At 45.6% G+C, this 22,434-nt stretch overlaps 1 protein-coding gene across 1 annotated transcript in view; it reads right to left on the reverse strand.

Annotated features, from left to right (window-relative positions):
• Positions 1 to 22,434, reverse strand: part of DNER (delta/notch like EGF repeat containing) — a 263,614-nt gene that overhangs the window by 122,200 nt on the left and 118,980 nt on the right. Inside the window, exons 2-3 of the mRNA XM_060242264.1 lie at positions 5,872 to 6,168; positions 4,721 to 4,815 (exon numbers count right to left, since the gene is read on the reverse strand). Coding sequence (XP_060098247.1) covers positions 4,721 to 4,815; positions 5,872 to 6,168 — 392 coding nt within the window. The remainder of the gene's footprint in view (positions 1 to 4,720; positions 4,816 to 5,871; positions 6,169 to 22,434) is intronic.

Raw genomic sequence — 22,434 nt, forward strand, 5'->3', positions numbered from 1 at the left:
AAGGTTTCTTGGTTGTTTGGCGTCTGTTTTGAAAGGAAGGTTTGGACTGCTGTGGTTTGCGCTTCCATGATTCCTGTTGCCGTGGGGATCTGGTCCCTTTGTATTGGCTGGACCTCCAGTTCCTTTGCCGATTGGATTGGGTCAGAGGTTGGGAGACTCCCAGTCGTTTCGCCCTCTTCCTGCCATCGTCTACTGATGTGAGGATGTCATCTGTAGATGAGCTAAACAGGCCAAGACCATCAAAGGGCAAATCTTCAACCTTGTATTTGATGTCTGGTTGGAGGGAGGAGGACCTGAGCCACGCGTGTCTGCGGAGTGCTATGGCTGAGGCCAAGGTTCTGGAGGAACACTGTGCAGCGTGACGGGCAGTGTTGATTTGCTGTTTGCTCACTCTGGCCATCTCTTGCAGGGTAGTGGTGGCTGACTTTTGGGATGCCTCGGGCAGGGATGGTACCAATGCGGCGAGGGAAGTGGTGAGGTTGTGGGTGTATGCGGAAAAGCATGCCATGTAGTTGAGGATTTTGGTTGTGGCTGTAGTGAGGGCGTAAATCTTTCTCCCAATCGTGTCGAGTTTTTTGCCCTCCCGTTCTGGTGGTACCGGGTGTCTAGTCTGCTTCGACTTCGAAGACGAATGTACAATGATCGAGTTCGGAGCCGGGTGGGTGAACAGGAACTTGGAATCAGGTGCGTGTATCTTGTACAGAGCTTCAACCCTCTTGGATGTTGGCGGTACTGATGCCGGTTTGTCCCATGCTTCTTTGAGTGTTTCTAGGAGGACGGGGAGCATGGGAAGAGAGGAGCTGGATGGAAGATCCGCATGCACTAGATCAAATACGACGTCCGAGACTCTGGGAGCGTCCGTATTGAGTTTCAAATTTAGCGAGCTTGCCATGTTTGCTACAAGGTCGAGGTAGGATCTCGGGCCCTCAGACGGTGATAGGTCTGCTGGCTTGGCTATGTCGGAGTCTGGGGATTGTAGGTCCGAACCCGAAGAATGGTCGGAGTCGGAGAGTTCCTCCTCGGATCCGTCGTCGGTTCCTTGGTGCAGGTCGGGCTGAGGTGTTGTCTTGGGAGCCGCGTGTGAGGATCCCAGTGGCGATGGGAGTTTCGGTTCGGCGCCGAGACTCATAGGGTCGTCATGGTGGTGAAGCGGTTCGACCGATGCAGTTTGGAGTCTGTGTGTGCGATCTCGGTAGCGAGGAGACTCTTGGTAGCTGTGGTAATGGCGATCGTAGGAGGGTGATCGTCGGTGCCGTCTTCGGTTCCATGGGGATGGAGACCTGGATCTCGATGGAGAGTAATAGTAGTGTCTCCCCCTGCGGTGGCTGCGGGAGCGTCGGCGGCTGCGGGACCTGGTGCGGCGGCGACTGCGGGACCTGGTGCGGCGGCGACTGCGGGACCTGGTGTGTCGGCGACTGCGGGACCTGGTGCGTCTGCGACTGCGAGATCGTGGTCTAGTCGGGAGAGCTCTCGGGGTCGAGGGTTCTCTGGTGAGCGCGTGGGCGTCTATTGGCTGTGAGAGATCTATGAATCTAGTGGGGTCGAGAGGCCGGGTCCTAACGGATGCGGTAGAGTGCGTATCCAGCAGCTGGTCTGGTGGGGAATTCGGAATGGACGGCGACTTAGATGAGATGCGGATGATTTCCAACGGAGTGATTGACGGTGTTGCCGTCGACTTCGACGTCGGAGTCTTCGGCATCGATCCGGAGGCAGTGGCGCTCGGGTTCGGAGCCTTCGGTTTGGTGGTCGGGTTCGAGGCCGAGTCGAGAGGGCGGGTTTTGTGCTTTTTCGAGCTAACGCTACCCGTCGGGTCCGAGTGGGCGGAATCGGAACGGCGGCGCTTTTTGGGGTCGTCCGACTTCTTGGAGTGCTTGCCGGTCTTAGGCTTACAGGGACTCTGTGCCACGGAAGCTGCCGACTGCGTCTCTCCCACGAGGTGTGGGGAAGATGGCGCGGGTTGTTGTTGTCCGCCATGCGGCATGGCCGGTCGGAGTGTGGTTTCCATGAGGTGGCTCTTGAGTCTCGCGGCGCGGTTCTTGCGGGCCTGTTTGCCAAATTGGCTGCAGTGCACGCAGGAGTCTGGACGGTGGGCCTCTCCAAGGCAGAACAAGCAAAGAGAGTGGCCGTCGGACGAGGGGATTTTGGATGAGCAGCTGGTACAGCGTTTAAAAATTATCTTGTCCCTTCCTTCCATCCGCCCGGGGAGGGGGGGGGGAGGGAGGGGAAAGTCCAGAAAGAATAGTAAGAGAAGGCTTTTTTTTTTTTTTTTTTTATACGATACCAGGAGAAGTAGAAGATGAAGAATTGAAGCGAAGAGAAGGTAATTGTTGGAGATTGCAATGAAGAAGTTGGAGATCAACGAGGAAGGTGCGATCCGGTCGGCGGTAAGGAAGAAACTGAGTGGCTAAGCACCTCCCCCTTGTCCAGGCATGCGCAGTAGCTGCCTCCTCCCAGGACAAGTGGGAGGCGCGCCAGATCTACGATCAAGATTGCTTTGAACTCTCCGAGGTCGGGGCCAATCCTGCGGATTACCCATATGTGTGAATGCACAGAGACCACGAAGAAGATCCAGAGGCTGCCTGAAAATTAGATACTGTTGGCACAAAAGAGAGAAGCAGAAGGCCTCAGTGATAGGAGAAGGCAGAGAGTTAAAAAGGGAAAAAATATTTTGTGCCTGGCCTGCCAGGAAGTCAGTACACAAGGAAGAGAGCCTTTTGAGACAGAGGGATTGTGGGAAAGGGAGCCAACAGGGAAGAAGAAATGGCTAAAATGTTATCAATTACTTAATTAAATACTATCTGAAGAAGAACCTGTAACTGTATTTCAGATTAGCAGTAGTTGAAGTACATTTCCAGCAGATTATTTTATACATTTGTTTATTATCACCCACCTTTCTCACATAACTCAATGCAGATCCCAAAATAAAGAAAACAGTTCAATCAGTCAGCACAATGCAATGCAACCAGGATTACAGAAATTAGGAAACAGTACAACCAGATAACTGCCTTAAGCATCGGATATTATAAACAATGTTGAGAGTGGATTACAGAGGTACAGGACAGGATACTATAGGAAGATGATACATACAATAAATATTGCAATGGACTACAATCTTGTTCCCTTATAAAAGCATCTTCCTGGACTGTGCTATTATACTGCAATTCTGATTCTTTTATAGAAAAAAATGCCCTTTTGAACACTTCTGTATGGTCACAGTGCTGACCATATATGGATGTCATTCAGGTGCAAATGTTTATGTACAAAAGTCAATTGCATTTTGTTTTTATTATCATGGAAATTTCTGAGAAGGCAAAATCTACGTTTCCATTAATAGTGACTACCCCACCCCCCTTCAAATATAACTGTAGCATCAACTAGTGATGTTTAAACCAAACTGGCTTATAGGCCTATTTGATCAAATTCATTCCTATCTGAGGAGGCCTTTACTGTTCTGTGGCTTCTTTCACAAGAATATATTTGTTGATGGGTGAGTAATATTTTCCACCTCTCCACAAATACATTTATGATTCTCCTCTTATCAGTGAGGCCTCTCCTAAACATTTGCTCTCTGTCACTGGCACAGCACCCAAAGCTTGTCCCAGGGCTCGTCTTATTAGAGCAGCTACTACAGGTTTTTGTTGTCTGAAGTGATTATTATAACATCCCGTCCAACTGAAACAGCAGCAGCCTGGAAGCATATCTCCAGTCCTGCCATGTAACACCACTTTCCTATCAAGGGGAGTGTTATAGGTTCAGCTTTCGCTAGCTCAGAAAATAAAGATGAGAGAACAGTAGCAGTTATGCTGGTGTGCTGATTCAAGAAGCTTCTGGCAACATGGGCCTCTGGTTCATTCTAAGCCCTAGATCCAGATCAGGCTACGTACTGTAGGAGAAACACTGCTGCCTACCAAAAGGATAAGAGAGCCAGTTTGGTATAGTGGTTAAGTGCACAGACTCTTATTTGGGAGAACTGGATTTGATTCCCTACTCCTCCACATGCACCTGCTAATGTGACCTTGAGTCAATCACAACTTCTCACAAAACTGTTCCTCTCAAGAGCAGTTTCTGCCAGAGCTCTCAGCTCCATCTACCTCACAGGGTATCTATTGTGAGGACGGGAAGGGAAAGGAGATTGTAAGCTGTTCTGAGACTCCTTCCGATAGTGAAATCCAATCTCTTCTTCTTCTTCCATTTTGTGAACACACATGACACCATTTTACACATGGTCAATACTGCCTACTCTTAGTAGCAGTTACACTCTTAGATAGGTAGAGAGATCTTTTGCATCTCCTACTACTTGATCCCTCTAAACTGGAGAATGACCATGGGACTTCCTAGATGCTTAGATCCTCTACTGTTGAGCTATGACCACCAGCCTGTGGTTACTGTGTAAGGTATAAAGACAGATATGGACATAATTTTGAAATAATTGTACTTCTGCTGAAATCTCATGGGGGTGGGAGAAAAGGAGGAAGGTATGGAAAACTAGGTTTGTTATGAAATATAGACACAATTTGACATAATATATTTTGTTATGAAAAAGGTATGGAAGGTAGAGTGTGCAAGAGGAGCCCAGTAATGTACCTGGCTTCCCTGGCCCCAAAGTCTAACTATGCAATTGTCATCTACTAATATATTTATTACATATATTATTTAAGATAATGAACTGCGGAAGCCAAATTATTTTAATAGCTTTATAAAATGAAGCAGAATTTCTTACTTTATTGATGTATTATTTGGAACTTCAAATGATATAAGGCGACCCCCACCAGAATTATTGGAGCTGGCATTTCCACAAGCCACATCAGGAATTATCTGGGAGGAAATATAATGAACATGTCAGGAGATTTCATGTAAACATTTTAAAGCAGGGAAAATAATATATGGAAAAAACCTGAAATATTTGAAAGAAAAATATTTGCCAAGGGGAAGTGTAGAGTTCTTCTAATGAATACAGCTTGCCTTTAAAAAATATCAGTCAACTCTTTCGGGGGGAAATAAATGGAATTTCATAACATAATATGCCAGATAAATCTGTGTGACTGCAATATGACCCTTTAAATATTGGGTAATATGAACACTTGAGACATCTGAAAATGTAGCAGGAAGAACTGATAGTAAGCATAGCTGAGACACACTATCACATATAGTTTCAACAAATCACTGATAGCAACTCTGCCACCTGATCCCTACAACAAAGCCCGTTATTTTTTTCCCCTCACTGACAGATTCAAAATAAATTGAGCCATCACTACCTGTCAAGGAAATAAATCCATGATCCATACATTGCCTCTTGTAAAATAATTTAGTGCAGGCAATAGTCGCTCTGTCAGAAAAACTCTTATGTGTTATGTTGATTGTTTGGAGGGCTGGTGTAGTGTAGCATTTATCTAGTTCCTTCTTCCATTATGCACAGCGCATGCCTGAAGGCTTCCAAGCAGAGAAAGCCATGAATCAGTCCGCTGTGATGTCTGAATCATAGAATAATAGAATTGGAAGGGACCTCCAGGGTCTTCTAGTCCAACCCCCTAGATCCAGGTGGAGGCGCCAGAGTGAACTGGGATTCATCTTCCCCCTGCTCCGCTCCAATCTGAGATTCTACAATGAGTTTAAAATGAGATTCAGAATTCCAATTTGGGGAGAATAGATTTTCTTTTCCCCACCAGGTGCCTGCATTCAGACACCATGGCAAAGCCATACTTATAAAACTAATTATTTCTCCAGTTGACTGTACAGGTCATATTCTGTGAATGTTCATATAATAGCTCATTTCATTTATAGGTAACAGGCCCTATGTTACTTTTAAAATGCACCGACATTACAAGCTTTTAAAAAGGGCACAGAAATTTATATCTGAAAAATTCTTCTTACCTCTACTTCATTCCATTTCAGGTCCACAACCTTTTGTCCCTCCTTTGGCTCCCACGTAGGCAGTGTCACTGTGGCCTGTGATCGTGGCAAGACCATGTCAGGTTCCATGGTAGCCAGTGCTGGCCTGTTTTGGCTTGGTACCTCTGATTCTGTCCATCCTGACACAGGAGGACTATAAACTGAATGTTCACAGTTTGTACCTTCATAGCCTTCATCACACACACAGAGATAGCCGTCACTATTACTACTGCAGTTGCCGTGCTGGCAAGGATTGCTGGCACATGAATCTGAAACAAACTGAACAGAAACAATACAATTGACCAGTTAATACCGTGCAATAGGATTTGCTTTTTAACATAAATGATGAACAGACTAAAATTCATGCATAGTGTAGGTAATTTCAAAGGCTTTACATAAGCAATACACATGGTTCATTGTTCATATTTCAATTTTAAAAGATTCTTAGGTTTTCACCTATAATAAATCAAGGAAGCCAAAAGAATAAAGAGAATTTGGTAATATTAAAATTCTGTGCACTTAACCTAACCGAGGCTCACACCAGTGCCCTTGCCAGGGCCACACCCCAGGCAGCCATCTAGTCTGCCTAGTGAAAGGGCCAGTCCTGGGTAGATATAGATAAGTCAAGGAATATTCTACCTTATCAAGCTGTTTCCAATCTGTTTTTTATAATATGTGAAACCACATTTCCTCTTACCCCTCTTTGATGGTATCCACACCAACATGATGGCCCATACCTATATAATTTTTTTTTTACATGGATGCCTTATTTTTACATCCTTCCACTCTTCTCTCCATGGACAAGTTTTTAATATATTACACAAGAGATCAAAACTCACGAAGAATCATGAACAGTACATTTTTGCTTAAAATCTTATCATAAACAAATGTTCCAAAAGGTTCTTGACCAGTGTTCCCTCTAAACTGCACTAGGGGGGCACTGGTGGGTGCACAAAATTCCTGGCTACTCAGAAATTTTAGCATCCAGCTCACAAGCATTTCCCCTCCATTGGAAACAATGGAGGGTGGGGGCACCTCCCACTGTGACCCAAAAAATTGGACTCCCTTGTCCAATCTTTTTGAAACTTGGGTTTGCTTGTTTTTTTAGGGGAGGCACCAGCAGCTATGCTGCACACTTGGTGCCTCTACCTAAAAAAAAATCCAGATCAATTCTCCATTATAGCCTATGGAGCCCATTGACTATAATGGTTCCCCCACAGGCTATGATAACACAGGAAAAAATAAGGGGAGGGACCATGGCTCAGTGGTAGAGCATCTGCTTAGGAAGCAGAAGGTCCCAGGTTCAATCCCCGTCATCTCCAACTAAAAAGGGTCCAGGCAAATAGGCATGAAAAACCTCAGCTTGAGACCCTGGAGAGCTGCTGCCAGTCTAAGTAGACAATACTGACTTTGATGGACCAAGGGTCTGATACAGTAGATGGCAGCTTCATATGTTCATATGATTTTTTGCACACCCTTATAATGCTTTTCAGTAAGATTTGTAAGATGCTTTGAGTCACAGTAAAAGTGGGATAAAAATATTTTAATAAATAAGTAGTTTGGGCAGATTGATAACATTTAAGTCCATTTGTTAGGTTAGGCAGGGTTCTGACAGTGATTGTTCCACCTCTGTTATATTGTAAATTTGTTATACTTCACTAAAAAACCCAAAGAAGACTGCAAGGGATTCCACCCACCCCCCACTGCTGGTATGTTTTCTAAGACTCTGCACAGTGTGATGGTCCAAGACCAAGTCTACAAATATTGTGGACTGGAGCAGATAGACCTGTTCTCCACAGGTTAGGTCTACCAATATAATGGAAAGGGTACATAGACCTGTTCTACCACTACAGTGGGAAGAAGAAGGTAGACTTGTTCTCCAGAGGCCTGGTCTACCTCCACAGAGGAAAATATTTTCTGTAATGAAATTTGACTTGATTCTGTTTTCTCTTATAATGTTTAAATTATTCCTAAAATATATTTAAAATATAGTTTAAAAGAATTCATTCTGAGGTTTTTACAAGGTTATGGAAATAATCTTCTAAGAAACTAATTTATGCAACAGTCAAATGTAGACTTACTCACAACTTTAATGCTACTAGTTTTTTTCCCACTCAAGGTAGAATTTTTGCTCACAACACTGTGGAGTTTAGAAAAAATATTGTTCTTGACTTGGTTTCTTAAAGAAATAATTTCACAAATGAGAGTGGATTTTGATATTTCAGAAACAGCTGCAGTAAAGCTCTGATCCCTAGTATGCTGTGGCACCCACCAATGTGCTTCCTAGCATCCACTTCCTTCTTTCTCAAAGCATCTCTTTCTAAAAGCAAACAGCCAGTTCGGGCATTCTTTGAACTCAATGAAACAGGAGGTCACTCAGAAAGACCCAGGAGGCATCACCTTTGTATCTGCAGGGAGAACTACATCAGAAATATCATAGGAGAAACCCTGATGTGGACCCTGCAAATATTTTATGTTGGCCCCATCTTTCATGGCAGCTGCTCTTGGTGGATGCACACACACACACACCCATTTTGTGGTGGTGTCCACTCAATGTTTTCAAAAGTTCAGAAAGTGCCCACTGGTGAACTAGTTCAGAAAGTGCCCACTGGTGAACTTTGCGTGCAGGTGGTTATCAGCAGCAGCAAGGGGGTTGTTTTGCTTTGAATCTGCTCATTTTCTAAGCTGTAGCCCAGAGAAGGCAGCTTCTGGCCAGTGCAAACAGACACCGAGTCTGGCAGAGCTGCAAGTCTGGTTGGCTCCTTCTCCTTCCCTCCCTCATTTGTGGAGGTGGGGCCCTTTTTTCTTCTGCAAGTGGGATGGTTGGGGGCACAATGTTCAAGGGGGCCATAGAATTGGACCCCTTAGTTCAGATCTGCAGGGCCTGCAAGACTGAACTATTCTGTCAGGCCTTCAACATCTAACCAGGAGGGACTGCCACCCCACATCACTGAGGAGCTATGAACATTGTAGGATTGCGAACAGAAACAGAAATAGAAGATCCCGCCATATTGAAGCTGTATAGCATCATATATTGCCCCCCAAGTCGGAATAAAGAGACGGACACAATTATATTGGTGAAACTATGGGCCACTTTTATTAAAATAACCAGCAACGGCAAGGGCAACCGAACTGCGGCCAGGTCAGGGCCAGGGGTCTCCTCAGACCGCTCCCCTGCCTTTTTCAGCGGGCGAGAGACCCGGCCCCCCAGCAGGAGCTGTGAGCCACAGCTCCTGTTAGGCAGGCCCAGCAGGGAGGCTCGCACCGGAGGGCCCAAACACCAGACACGAGTCTCAGCAAAAGGCACCCACCCAATCGAGTCTCCAGGACAGTCTGCATTCACATACCTCGGGCCACACCAAAGGTTGATCCTGCCAGACCCCTAACTCCCCAAAAGGGGGAGGCTAACTGGTCCTCCCCAGGCCGCATGGTGCCATAAATCCGGAAAACCTGCCCAAAAAGTGACCAAACTCTACCAAGGCACCAACCCAAAGCCAATTCCTCAATCCACTGACATGCTATGCAGGGTAGGCAAAAAACACCCCCCAGTCATGTGCCAAATAGCCGGGGAGTAAAAAATTCCTACCCGGCCCCTCCAAATGGAAGCGACCAGCAATTGCCTGCATAACAAACAGGGCGGGTGGGTGGGCCGAAAATGCCGAGAGGACTGCACAGCGTCAGACGGGGCTTCAGCAATAGCGCTGAAGCCCCACCCCCTAGAGACACGCTCAAAAGCGCGCCGAAAAAGTCCGCTCTCCCTCCAGGGGGGGCAAAATTCCCCCTCTAGCCACGCTGCGATGCAGTGGGCTCAAGGAGGCTCCAGTGTTTTAAACTGTATTTTATTGGTTTTAAAGTGTTTTTAGAACTGATTGTTAGCTGCCCTGAGTCCGCTTGGGGAGAGGGCGGGATAGAAATTTAAAATAATAATAATAACAATAACAAAACAACAACAACTTTTTAACTTTGGAGAGGGTGATCTTTAGATTATAGGGAAGACTATGTTGTATAAATTTTGTGCCATTGTCTTTAGAAATATTTCCCCTAGACCATCACATTGGTTTTCCATTTTTCATTTCCCCTCCCTTGGGGGAAAAAACACCAAAGATTTGAAATCTGAACTGGTAATGGCATATCCCAAGACCAGCAATCAGTTTCTCTCCCAGATTCAAAATTAGAATCATTTTTTTTTCCCTCAGCAGACACCCTTAGTAACTAGTGAAATATTCACTATGATACTCAGGGCCTGTAATTTGTTTACATTCAAAGTCAAAAGGTAAATTATATGTCAATTATCACAAAAACCATCAAAATTATCAAAGGCATCAGGACATTTTTGGCAGTAGCCAGGTTTGCTTGTCCAAAACACCCTCTTGTGAATTCACTTGTTTCCACTGTTTTTCTTGTATTCCCACAGCCAAACAAGCAGTTGCAGGGAACTGCTTCTTTAAAAGAGAGAGGGAAAGGGGGAGGGCCCAACCAGACTTGGAAAGATGCCACAGAGGGAATGTTTCCTGCCCTCCAAAGAGTTTTCTGGTGCAGAAACCATGTTTGGGGTGAAAGTTATTTCACAACTTTTGCTGCTCCACACTTTTATATTATGTACTCTGCCTTGAGTCAAGGTAAATAAGGTAAGGTGGGGGGGAGAGAAAGATAAATAAATACATAAATATCTCAATGCCCTTGCTCTCTATTATTCCTATTCCCCAGTCAAAGTTTAGGTGTAACACAGAACCTTCTGGCTGAATTTTGCATAATTTTTAGTTAAAGTAGCTTTGCCCCATGTCTTTGCACTTATTCTCATATCTAATGTGTATCTGAACCATCTTTATATATACAAATTATTATAGTCAGTCACTCTTTATTACAGCCATAGGCCATTCAGAAGCAAAACAAAAACAACTCCCCTATTATTATAGAGTTAATCACCTACATAAAATCTCAGCATATATTACCCTAGTATTATCATAGAAAATGAGGTCATTCGTTGAGATACAGCTTTTGTTTTTTCCAACTGTAAAGGGAAAATATTTTGTACAATTTTGGAAATAGGGTGATCCTAAGATGTACATGTACAACCTCGAATGAGGATGCCATCTACTATATACTAAGATCAGCAGCAAATTTTAAACACGATTACAAGCCTTCTGTACAAGAGAAATTTTGCTGTATCATAAAACGATACAGTATTATTTGGTCCTTTGTAGAGATAGGCATGAACTGGGAAAATGGTAGTTCATGTTGATTCGTAGTTAGTTTGATTGCCCGAACCAGTGGGTCATGGTTCGTGCTTCATTTTGATTTCCCAAACTGGTTCATGGTTCATTTGGTTTGAAAGATGTAAACAGGGCTGGTGCCAGGCTTTTTGATGTCCAAGGCGAGCACCCCCCACCAATGCCACCAGCTTCCTCTTCCGCTGACAAGAAGGGAAGAATGGAAGAGGGGTTCTCTTGGGCTTCTAAAGATGCAGAACAAGGCTGCTCTCAGTCAGCTGTCAATCAGTGCCCGGCTTGGTGGCTTCCCCAGCCTGAAGCACAGCCCCTACTATGGGTCACTAACAGTGGATGGTGTGGAAGGAAGCCTTGACGTACGGCTTGAAGCTCTCACCTAGCTGCCTGCAGCAGATCCTCTTCTTTGTCCTGCAGCAGGTTCGTCAAGCCATTCATTACCCCGAAATCACCCACAAACTCCCACAACAACCAGCCGCAACTGGCCTGCTGCAGCCATCCCCTGCCCTGCCTACTCTCGCTTTCCCTTTGCGTGAATGACAAGGGTCTGTAATTCAGGTGGGTGGGGGAGGAGGGCTTTAACCTCCAGGATTCCTTGACACAACCCTTGGCACAACACACCCATCCCACCGCACAGATTCCCCGCTCTCTGTTGCATCCAACTTGCAATCAGAGAATGAGGGTTGATGACAATCACATAATTGTGGTTGGGGGAACCATGGGGGGGGGTGTCTGGTCACTAAGCTCCAGACATTCCCCTTCCCGGCATCAGCCTACCTTACAGGGCAGCATTAAAGACTGCAATAAGAACATGCCTGCAAAGTGGGTGAAATTGTGACAGTGCACGGTGAAACTCAGGATCAAAAGAACTGCTTGTAGGGGGAGATCCTGGCCCTTGTCATTGCATTGTCATTCGGGGGGAGAAGCTGTATCTGTTTACATTCCTCCTCATGAATGGACAGAGCTCTGACCCTTTCTCTGAGCCCCAAGATCAGACCTACAGGTTTTTGGGGGGGTGGGGGGCTCTTTGCTGGCGGTTCAAGGTTCAGATGTGTCATGTCAAGGTGCCCTGGAGAGAAGCTACTGGGCTTCCCTTTACTTCCAGAGGCCAGGCACTCTTCAGATGCTCTCTTTGCATGTCTCCTGCTCCTGGTTCAGCCCCTGAGCCCCTGGCTCTCCCTCACACTCTCAGTTTTTTCCCTCTGGGTTAGCCTTTTGCTTCCCCTGCCTGAAGACCAATTTCTGCAGCATGCTCCTTCTTTCACCCTATTTTCAGCTGACTCCAGGGGGAGAGAGAGACAGAGAGAGAGAGAGATTTACAGACAAGAGATGCAGAAACAGTGGGAGTGGATGGGGGCTGGGATACAGGAGGGAGGATAAGTGAGAGAAGCTGATGGCAAAGGAAAGAAAGGGCCCACCCTTCTGTCATTTTCAAAATTTGCACACACCCAGTCCCCCAGTTACAGAGTCATGATGGCTAACCCTTCTCAGGCCCCGATCCAGGATTGCCTCTCTGGGTTTTGCTGCCTCCCTCCTGTAATCTTTCAGAAGAGGTGCCAATGCCTGGCCAGGGACACACCAGGAGAGATGCTGCTGGAGGAGGCTGCTACTATGGGCCTGTCCCTTGACTCCACCAGCTTCCAAAGCAAGCACTGGACGGGGCTCCCGGACAGAGGCTATGAGCAAACCGGGGCCAGAGGAGGGGGCAGGAAGAATCGCCTCTGCTCATGTCCCTACCAGGTAGGATTGGAGCTGGCCGCTGCACTGTCTTCACACCAGGCAAGCTAGTGTTTCCCTGGGCAGAAGAAGGCAAGCAGAAGTCTCAGTTGGGCCATGAATCAGTCAGTGATTCCAGTGCCCCCCAGGACAGCTGCTCTGTCAGGGAGAGCCTGCAGAGTGAAGTGCAGCAGCACAGTACCCCACAGGAAGCTCTCAACAGATGCAGCCACTCCTCCATCAGTGCAGAGCCACTTCCAAGCAGGAAAGGGGGGGGGGGGAGGAGCAGCAGTGCCCCAGGCAATTCTGGCAGCAGTACTGGGAAGAGGGTGGCAGGCAGCCTTCCTTGTCGGGTCACTCCATGTCAGACACTCCTCCATTGGGAGGGCAGGCTCCTCTGTGGGCCCCAATCTGAGGGCACCCTGCCCTCAGGTGGCACGCGTGGGGGGACGCCCCTGGCCTAGTGCCAAAGTGGCACCCTACGCTGCAGCCTATCTGACCTACTCAGTAGTGCCAGCCGTTTGTGAGTTAGAGATGCCAAACTCCCCAGGAGTCTTCAACAGGCTATCCTCCACCCACCCGCCAAGTTTGGCAAATATTAGATTTGGAATGTCCAAGTTATTTCCCCCAAAGCAAGTGTCCTCAGGAAAGCTCAGCTTCAGCTCTCTTGTGACAACTAACTCTTCTCTCTTTGTGCTGCAAAGTGAAAGCAGCTGAGTCAGGGTGTCTGATCCCATAGAGCAGTAAAGTGCTGTGTCTTTCTAGGGCTCCCAGAAGTCCATCCCCAGCATTGCCTAGAAATGAATTGAATCGGCACCACAGAGTCTTGCAAACAAACTGTGAAAATGAAACAAATGATACACTGCAAAAGAAAAGTGTTTCATTTTTTGATTGGGGATGATGCTATTCCACAAATTGGTTCTAAACAAAGCATGAATTTGCCCAATTTGTTTATTGGTTCATGCCCATCCCTAGTCCCTTGTGAATCCATGATGGATTTGAACAAGACATTCCTAGTTGCAGAATGCAGATGCACCTTCTATATGTGTGAAATTATTTATTTGGTCAATTTATATTCCGTCCTTTCCCAAACAGGCTAGGAACCAGTAACAAGAATTCCCCAGATGGTTCATCCCCCACTTTGTGTAGTCTCAATCCACTTGCACCTTGTTTTTGCTTTCCTCCAAGCAACCAAAGAGGAAAGGTTTTCTTCCTTTTGGAAGATGGTTAATAAAAAGATTTGGGGCCAAGTGTGTGTTTGGATGATCTTGCCCTCAGTGCCATCTATTGCTAGCAAATTAGCAATGTTTTTACAAAGGTGACTGGTGGATGCCAAATCAGCATTCAGAAATCCTTATTTCAAGTTTAATTTCTAAATGGGCAGTGCTGTAGTAGCATTTGCAATACAGGAACAGTCAACCGAATAACCTCAGTATTACTGAATGGTAGAATGATCTGGTAAAAAATAAGTAGATAAACATGTAAATACACTGCAGGTATGGAGTCTGGTAACTTTACTGTTTTATAAGGGCAAATGGATGCAGCATGTGCTCCATTGTTCTGCTTGTCTATTTATCCACTGAGCATCTGACTGTCAGCATGTATGTTCTACTCTATAGAAATACTGGTACAAGTCAGCAGATGCAAAATTAAGCTGACAAAGCACGAGCTGACAGTGAAAAAAAAATCATAATTCACCACAATTTGTATGAGGTTTTCAGACAAAGCACACCAAGGTGACTTTAATACCTCATTTAAAGGATTCCCCCCCCCAAGTCAGAAAGAACACAGAAAAAAAGATTTAAAAGCATCACTATAATACCTATAGTAAATTGCTCTATTCACACTGTCCTTTCTCACATGATGGTGCTTTCATAATGTGAGAAAGACCATTTTAGTTCATACCTATTGCAGTTCTCTGCTTGGGTATGACTTTTAAGCCATTAGTCTTCAACAGAGGCATTAGATGCCACAGTGGGTCACTCCTAAAGCAGATTACATCAGCGGAACAACACAACCTTTGTGTTTTGTAAAATAAGAGAAAAGAGCATTAAGAAAGGTAAGCAGTATAGCCATAGCATTCTGTAGTATCCACATGAAATAACTGGGAGAGACAATCAGGAGATACAGCTATGGTGTCAAAAACTGTAACTAATACAGAATGCTATGAGTATACTGCTAGTTGGGACCAACTTCTGGGAGCATTTGACCCCAATACCACAGCAATTAAACTGGCTACTAATCTGCCCCCAAGCCGAATTTAAGAGGTTGACTTTGTTCTTTAAAGCCCCATATGGCTTGGGACAGGGGTACCTGAATAACTGTCTTCTCTCACCCTGGGAGTTCAGCAAGGTAGAATCAGGAGCAGCCTGACGTCCCATGGTGCCCGAGGCAGACTCGCTGCTTGGCACCCCCCCTCCAAGTGCCTCCACACCTCTCCCCCTACCCTCCCTCCCTCCTTTTGGACCCTTCCCCACCCCATGTCAATTTCAATGCCGGAACCGGCTCCAGCGCCATGTTCCGACTATCTAAAACGTCCGCTCCCTGGCCAATCACTCAATCGCGGGTAAAACCATGCTGCAGGGCTGGGACACGCTTATAGTCTGTCAGTGGGTCACTCCTAAAGCAGATCACATCAGAGGGGCAACACAACTTTTGTGTTTTGTAAGATAAGAGAAAAGAGCATTAAGAAAGGTAAGCAGCACTACTCATCTTTTTTTAAAAAATGAACCCATGAGGGTGCCTTGTACTGAGTCAGACCATTAGTTTACCAAGGTCAGTTTGCCTACAGTGACTGACTGACAGTGGTTTCCCATGATCTCAGGCTGAAATCCTGCTCATCACCTATTACATGATCCTTTTAACTGGAGATGCCAGGGGTTGCATATGGGACCTTCTGCACAAAAACACTGAAGAATGGCCTTTTCTTTCTTTAACTAGTATCTTTTCTATGAAAATCTTGAAAAGGGAGGGAGGAGAGAGAGAGAGAACAGAAGCTCCTTCTGCTAAAACTTACTGAAAACTTAATTCATGTCATCACAAGGACAGTGCCTGATTTTTAAAAATCTGGCTTCAGGGTGGGATTTGAGAATGGGTGTTGCATTGCTCATGCTGTGGGGATTAGATTTGTTTTGGAAAAATCCTCTCTGAGTCCTATTATGTCAGGAAGTTCCCAGCCAATCTTCCATTTTATCCCCCCAAGTGCCTCTGTGCCTCTCCTCCAACCCGCCACTCCTTTTACCGCCCAATTGCAGGTAAAACTATGCTGCGGGGCCGGGACACGCTTACCGTCTGTCAGGACCAGCATCCTGAAAGGGCAATCCCTCCCTGCCACTGACTCCTCTCCCATCCAGGAAATGGGGAGGGGAGGAGTCAGAGGCAGGGGGTTGTCCTTTCAGGACACTGGTTTTGACATAATAATAATAATAATAATAATAATAATAATAATAATAATAATAATAATAATAATAATAATAATAATAATAATAATAATAATAATAATAATAATAATAATAATAATAATTTATTTATATCCCGCCCTCCCCGCCTAGGCAGGCTCAGGGCGGCTGACAACAGTTCGATAAAATTATACAATATAAAATATACAATATAAGGTAATTTAAAACAACATTTAAGTTATACATTGATTTAAAACAACAATCTAAAACCAGTTCCAAATGTCTGGATCATTCCATAGTTTAAACGGCGGTGATCTTCCTGATGTTATCTGTACACTTGTATTATGGCAGGGGTCACTAGATAAATCGTTGGTAATTAAACAGCCATCCTATCAACTTCTACAAACGCCTGCTTGAAAAGGATGGTCTTACAGGCCCTGCGGAATTGGTCCAAATTCCGCAGGGCCCGTACCTCCTCCGGAAGTTGATTCCAAAGGCACGGGGCTATAACAGAGAAGGCCTGTGCCCGTGTACTCTGTAATTTCGCTTCCTTTGGCCCAGGGATAGTCAGCGTGTTCTTCCCTGCCGACCTCAGTGCTCTTTGGGGCTCATATGGGGAGAGACGGTCCCTCAGGTAGGCAGGTCCTCGGCCATATAGGGCTTTAAAGGTAATAACCAGCACTTTGTATCGGACCCGGTATGTAACTGGCAGCCAGTGCAGTTCACGCAGCCCCGGCTGTATATGCTCCCATTTCGGGAGTCCCAATAACAGCCTGGCCGCTGCGTTCTGCACTAGCTGCAGCTTCCGGGTTCGACACAAAGGCAGCCCCATGTAGAGGGCATTGCAGTAGTCTAGTCTTGAGGTGACCGTCGCATGGATCACTGTTGCCAGGTCCCGGCGCTCCAGGAAAGGAGCCAGCTGCCTTGCCCGCCTCAGGTGGAAGAATGCCGACTTGGCAGTGGCCGCTACCTGGGCCTCCATTGATAGTGAAGGCTCCAGTAGGACTCCCAGGCTCCTGACCCGGCCCGCCGCCTTCAGCGGCGCACCGTCAAAAACCGGGAGAGGTATTTCCCTTCCCAGAGCACCGCGCCCCACGCAAAGGACCTCTGTCTTCGTCGGGTTCAGCTTCAACCCACTCAGCCTAAGCCAAGTTGCCACAGCCTGCAGTGCCCGGTCTAAATTCACTGGAACGCAGTCAGGCCGGCCATCCATTAGCAGATAGAGCTGGGTGTCATCCGCATATTGATGACAACCCAGTCCAAAACTCCGGGCAATCTGGGCAAGGGGGCGCATGTAGATGTTAAATAACATCGGGGAGAGAACTGCTCCCTGAGGCACCCCACAATCTAGTGTGCGCCTCTGGGAAAGCTCACCCCCGATTGCCACCCTTTGTCCCCGACCTTTGAGGAAGGAGGAAAGCCATTGTAAGGCCAGCCCCCTGACCCCTATGTCGGCGAGGCGGCGGGTCAGTAGCCGGTGGTCGACCGTGTCGAACGCTGCCGACAGGTCTAACAGCATCAGCACCGCCACGCCTCCTCGATCCAGTTGCCGCTGGAGGTCATCTGCCAAGGCGACCAGCACTGTCTCCGTCCCGTGGCCCGGGCGAAAGCCGGACTGGCAAGGGTCTAGGACGGAAGCGTCATCTAGAAAACCCTGTAGTTGCAGCGCCACTGCCCTCTCAATAATTTTACCTAAAAACGGTAAATTAGAAACCGGTCGGTAATTTGCCAATTCGGCCGGATCTGCTGTACATTTTTTCAAGAGGGGGCGGACCAAAGCCTCTTTCAGAGGTGATGGAAAACGCCCCTCCGAGAGGGATCTATTTATTATGTCCCGTAAAGGACATCTAAGCTCCCTCTGGCAAGCTTTAATCAACCAGGAGGGGCAAGGGTCCAAATCGCAAGTTGTTGGGCGCGCAACAGAGAGAATTCCATCAACTTCCTCCAGGCTGAGCGGGTCAAACCGACCCAGCTCCAAACCCGAAGACAGGCGCGGAGCCTCAAGTTCCCGTACTGCATCCAATGTGATAGGCAGGTCTTGGCGGAGCGACGTGATTTTATCTGCAAAATATTTCGCAAAAGCCTCACAGCCAATCTCTAATTCCCTAACATTTGGTTTGCCTTGAGGCAATGTAGTAAGATCTCCAATTAGTAAGATCTCCAACAGACTGTAAGCGTGTCCTGGCTCCATGGCATGGTTTTACCATGGCCGTGGAGGAGGGGCTTTAGATAGCTGAAATGCAGCACTAGAATTGGTTCCAGCATTGAAATTGACATGGGGTGGGGAAGGGTCTGAAGGGAAGGAGGAGGAGACGGTGCGGCAGGGAGGGGGGAGGTGCGGAACTGCTGTGGGGAGGCGCAAGGGGTGCAGAGCTGTGGGGGGAGGCCAAGTGAAGGGAATGGAGGGGTGGGCAAAGGCAGCAGTGGTGGTGGGTGACGGTAGTGGCCGGTGGGCGGGGGTGGCAGGCAAACTAGGTGCTTGCCTGGGGCACCGGGAGGGGGTGGGGAGCAAAATTTGGTGCCCCCACCTTCCCGGTGCCCTAGGCAACCGCCTAGTTTGCCTAGTGGATGAGCCGGCCCTGGGTAGAATGGTGTCTAATAAATGTTTTAAATAAATAATTAACATATAAATGCAGTATATGTGGGATTGCCCTTGAAAACAGCCCAGAAGCTTCACTGAGTATAAGAATGTTGCCACTAACCTACTTACAAGATCTAGGTACTATGCTCAAAATCAGTTTTGAAACATATGCCCTGGTTTCCTATTTATTTCTATTTCAGTTCAAAGTACTAGTACTTTAATTTATATGATTTATGGTGCCTTTCCCTGTATCAAATGTAATACCAACAGCTTCTTGCAGCAGTTCTCTCCTGCAATCCTCCATCATATGTGGCATGTTCTGTTGTCGACTGATTGCTAAGTGTACACTGGTATTACAACTTGTTTAAACATGTATGTTTCTGGGAACCTTGGAGTAATAAATAATCCCTTTTATACTCATCTTTACCTTTTCTTTCAATGTCTCTCCATGGTCCATTCCATCAATAACAGTTTATAAAATAAAGCATCTAACTAAATCCAATTATAAACAGAAATCTCAAGAGGAAATTTAAAGCATCACTCATAGTTGTGAATGACAATTAATTGGGATGTTTCCAAGTTGCCCTTCCACTCCTATAAGCCTTGAATATTCCATGAAATAAAATGCCAGCAAACACAATAAATGCATTGAGTGAAACACTACTCCAATGAAGCAGTAAGTGCTTGAAGAAAACCAAAAGCACAATGACCTAAATCTGAGAGAACATTCATCCATCCAAACAACTCACAGACTGTAATTGCATCTCTACACTATATTTTATCTGATATTTTGTTTGTAGCTCTCTGGATTTTGCAATTTTCTTTATATTTTTATTGAATCAGCTTGGAAGTGTGTAAAAATTTATACCAACAGACCTCTAACCCAATGAAGTATACCAATTTACTTCATCTCTTTCAGTTTTATTAACAGAATAATCCAGAAACTGGCAAATCCAAGAACACATATGCCATCACAAAAAAACCCCAAAAACTGCACAGTAGTACCAGTGGCACTTATCCTGAGCAAGGGTATGGAGGGCCTCAGCAATTCATCTGATTTTCATTTTTACTCTAACACTTTTGTGAGGAAAAGCCCCCTTTTTCCTAGACATTATAAATACCAGCATGGGTGCCAGCACACCAGGAGGTGACTCACGCTCATCTGGCCAGGGAGTGTGAGTACATCTATCCAGGAATATAAAGGACTTGTGTTGTACAAAGAGCCATGAGTTAACTAGACACTCTAAACCGGTATAGAGCGTCTACAAGCAAAAAGAATGGCTTTCTGTCGTTCAGAGTGTCAAGCCATGGAGCAGAAGAGACTGCACCGCCAGGGAGCTGTCCAGGCGAACGGTTATGAAGCACTGACTATGGAATCCACCATGGAAGGCTGATACCACATGCAGACATCTTCCCAACAGGCTTACTTCCATTTTAGCAGGACTAAAGGCTCACGTACACATCGGATGTGTCCTTTGGCTGACCCATCAACCCAAAAAGACTGTTTAAATGTTCAGCAGTCGCTTCCTTTGATCAACGGAACCCAGAACAAAGGCTAGTGCCAAGAAGCAGAATAGAGAAGAGGACGACCATCTCCAGCCAATGCCAGGGCTTTTGTCTAAACCGGGTGTTACCTAGGCACCAATTTGAATACCTATTGTCACCATAGTGTTAGTTTAAAATGCCCCCTTTTTTTACAGGCATTTTCCCATTCTTCTACACAGCGGTACTTTGGAGCCTCCCCCAGGTACTTTTCAATATGAAAGCCTCTCCAGGTGACAACCTACCCAGCAAGTTGATTGGTCAGCCCCAACACCCAATAAGGTGTCACCAATCAACTCCCCATTGGCTACTGCATAAGTCCAGCCCTTATGGTCATTGCAGAACCACCCCTTTCTCCTCCCATCCCCTGAGGGTCAGCAATAGTTTATTTAACCTCTGACCCAACTATTACTTGGGTGTGTATCTATCAATATCCCAATCCCCGCTGTATAGATCCATCCCCGATTCCTGATCAGTTTCGGGCCCCTTACCCACACCCTCTCTTGTCGCCACTGGAGTCTTCCTTGGAAGCTACGATAGGTAAATATTACCCTGTATGTCTACCCTCATTGTTCCCCTATCAATCTATCTATATTTCCTAGGACTGTGTGTGTGATTTTATGAGTATTTTATCTTGTATGGAAGACTATATCTTTCTCAATAAATTATAATTGGTTTTATTAAATTAGAGTCCCCATTATTTAAGCATCACTTTTCTGGACGTGTATTCTTGTATACATTGGTAAAAGATCCCTAGTGAGCTAGGTGCCCACCTGACTAATTCCCCAACCTCGTTTTGAGGGCATTTCAGCTTACACTTTCAAAGTTATCTATTTATAAAGTGAACTGGGGGTTTTTTTTCACTAAAAGGCACCCAAGACAATGTGCAAGCAGCCAAAACTATAAAACCAAATGACAACAACAACAATTAAAAATATCCTATTTATATAAAAGCCAGTTCTAAACATTATGAACTACTCCCAGTTGTCCAACACACTACAAAATGAATACAAAAGAGAACTTAATGACAATGCAGAGAAGGACCTTCTGCAATATGAGATGTAGTTGTTGGGAGAACCTCTATCCTGCCACTGCTGTCACTAGGTAGCACTAATCTTACCAATACAGACCAACTGGGGATATGCAATACATTACTGTGTTTGGGGAACACACTGCAACTAAAGAGATTCCTGCAGTATGTTGGCCTCTCTCTACATATACACTTCCTCTCACAGTGTGCTCACTTTGGCAGCACATATACTAAAATTGGAACTTCCTCTCACAGTAAGAATGCATCCACTGAAAATGTGATAGCAGCACATGCCCAGGAGACAATGAGTGTACCTTACTTCAGTGAAAAAATACCTCAGAGTGGCCTTGACACCATTATGGAAGAGATTTTAGAACTAACAAGATGAGATCTTTCATACAGAATTATGTTTTATAGTGGTTGACATTTACTATGTTTAAGAACCTCAATAAAATTATTTACTTCCATTTCACATTGAAAACAGGCCTTAAGTTTAAAGCTAATTTTATTAAAATACAAAGAGATACACTATTATATATATATATATACACACACACACACACACACACACACACACACATACACTTAGGGATTCTAGTATATATAAACATTTGTGTAGCTGATCAGAATACTTGCTTAGTTTTTTTACTGTTACACTGTAACATAATGAGCCAATAACATCATCCCTTACAAGGATGCCTGCCACAATAACTTTGAAGCTAGATTAGCACATCACATGGGACTGCTCTTGAAGACAACTTGCAATCTTAAACTGATACCGAATGTCCAGCTCAATATTATCATGACCTAGACATAGAAGAATATTACACCTATTCTGCAGGCACTACATTGGTTACTAGTTAGTTCCTAGGTTCAACCAACATGCTAGGTCATGGGCGTCAAACTCATTTGTTATGAGGGCCGGATCTGTCATAAATGAGACGTTGTTGGGCAGGGCCATGTATGCCATAAAATGTAATGCCAGGTAGAGGAGATATAAACTTTATAAAGGACACAGATAAACACACTTTAAAAAAAACAACTTAAAATAAA

This window comes from Heteronotia binoei, chromosome 6, assembly GCF_032191835.1.
Source record: "Heteronotia binoei isolate CCM8104 ecotype False Entrance Well chromosome 6, APGP_CSIRO_Hbin_v1, whole genome shotgun sequence".
Taxonomy (NCBI): domain Eukaryota; kingdom Metazoa; phylum Chordata; class Lepidosauria; order Squamata; family Gekkonidae; genus Heteronotia; species Heteronotia binoei.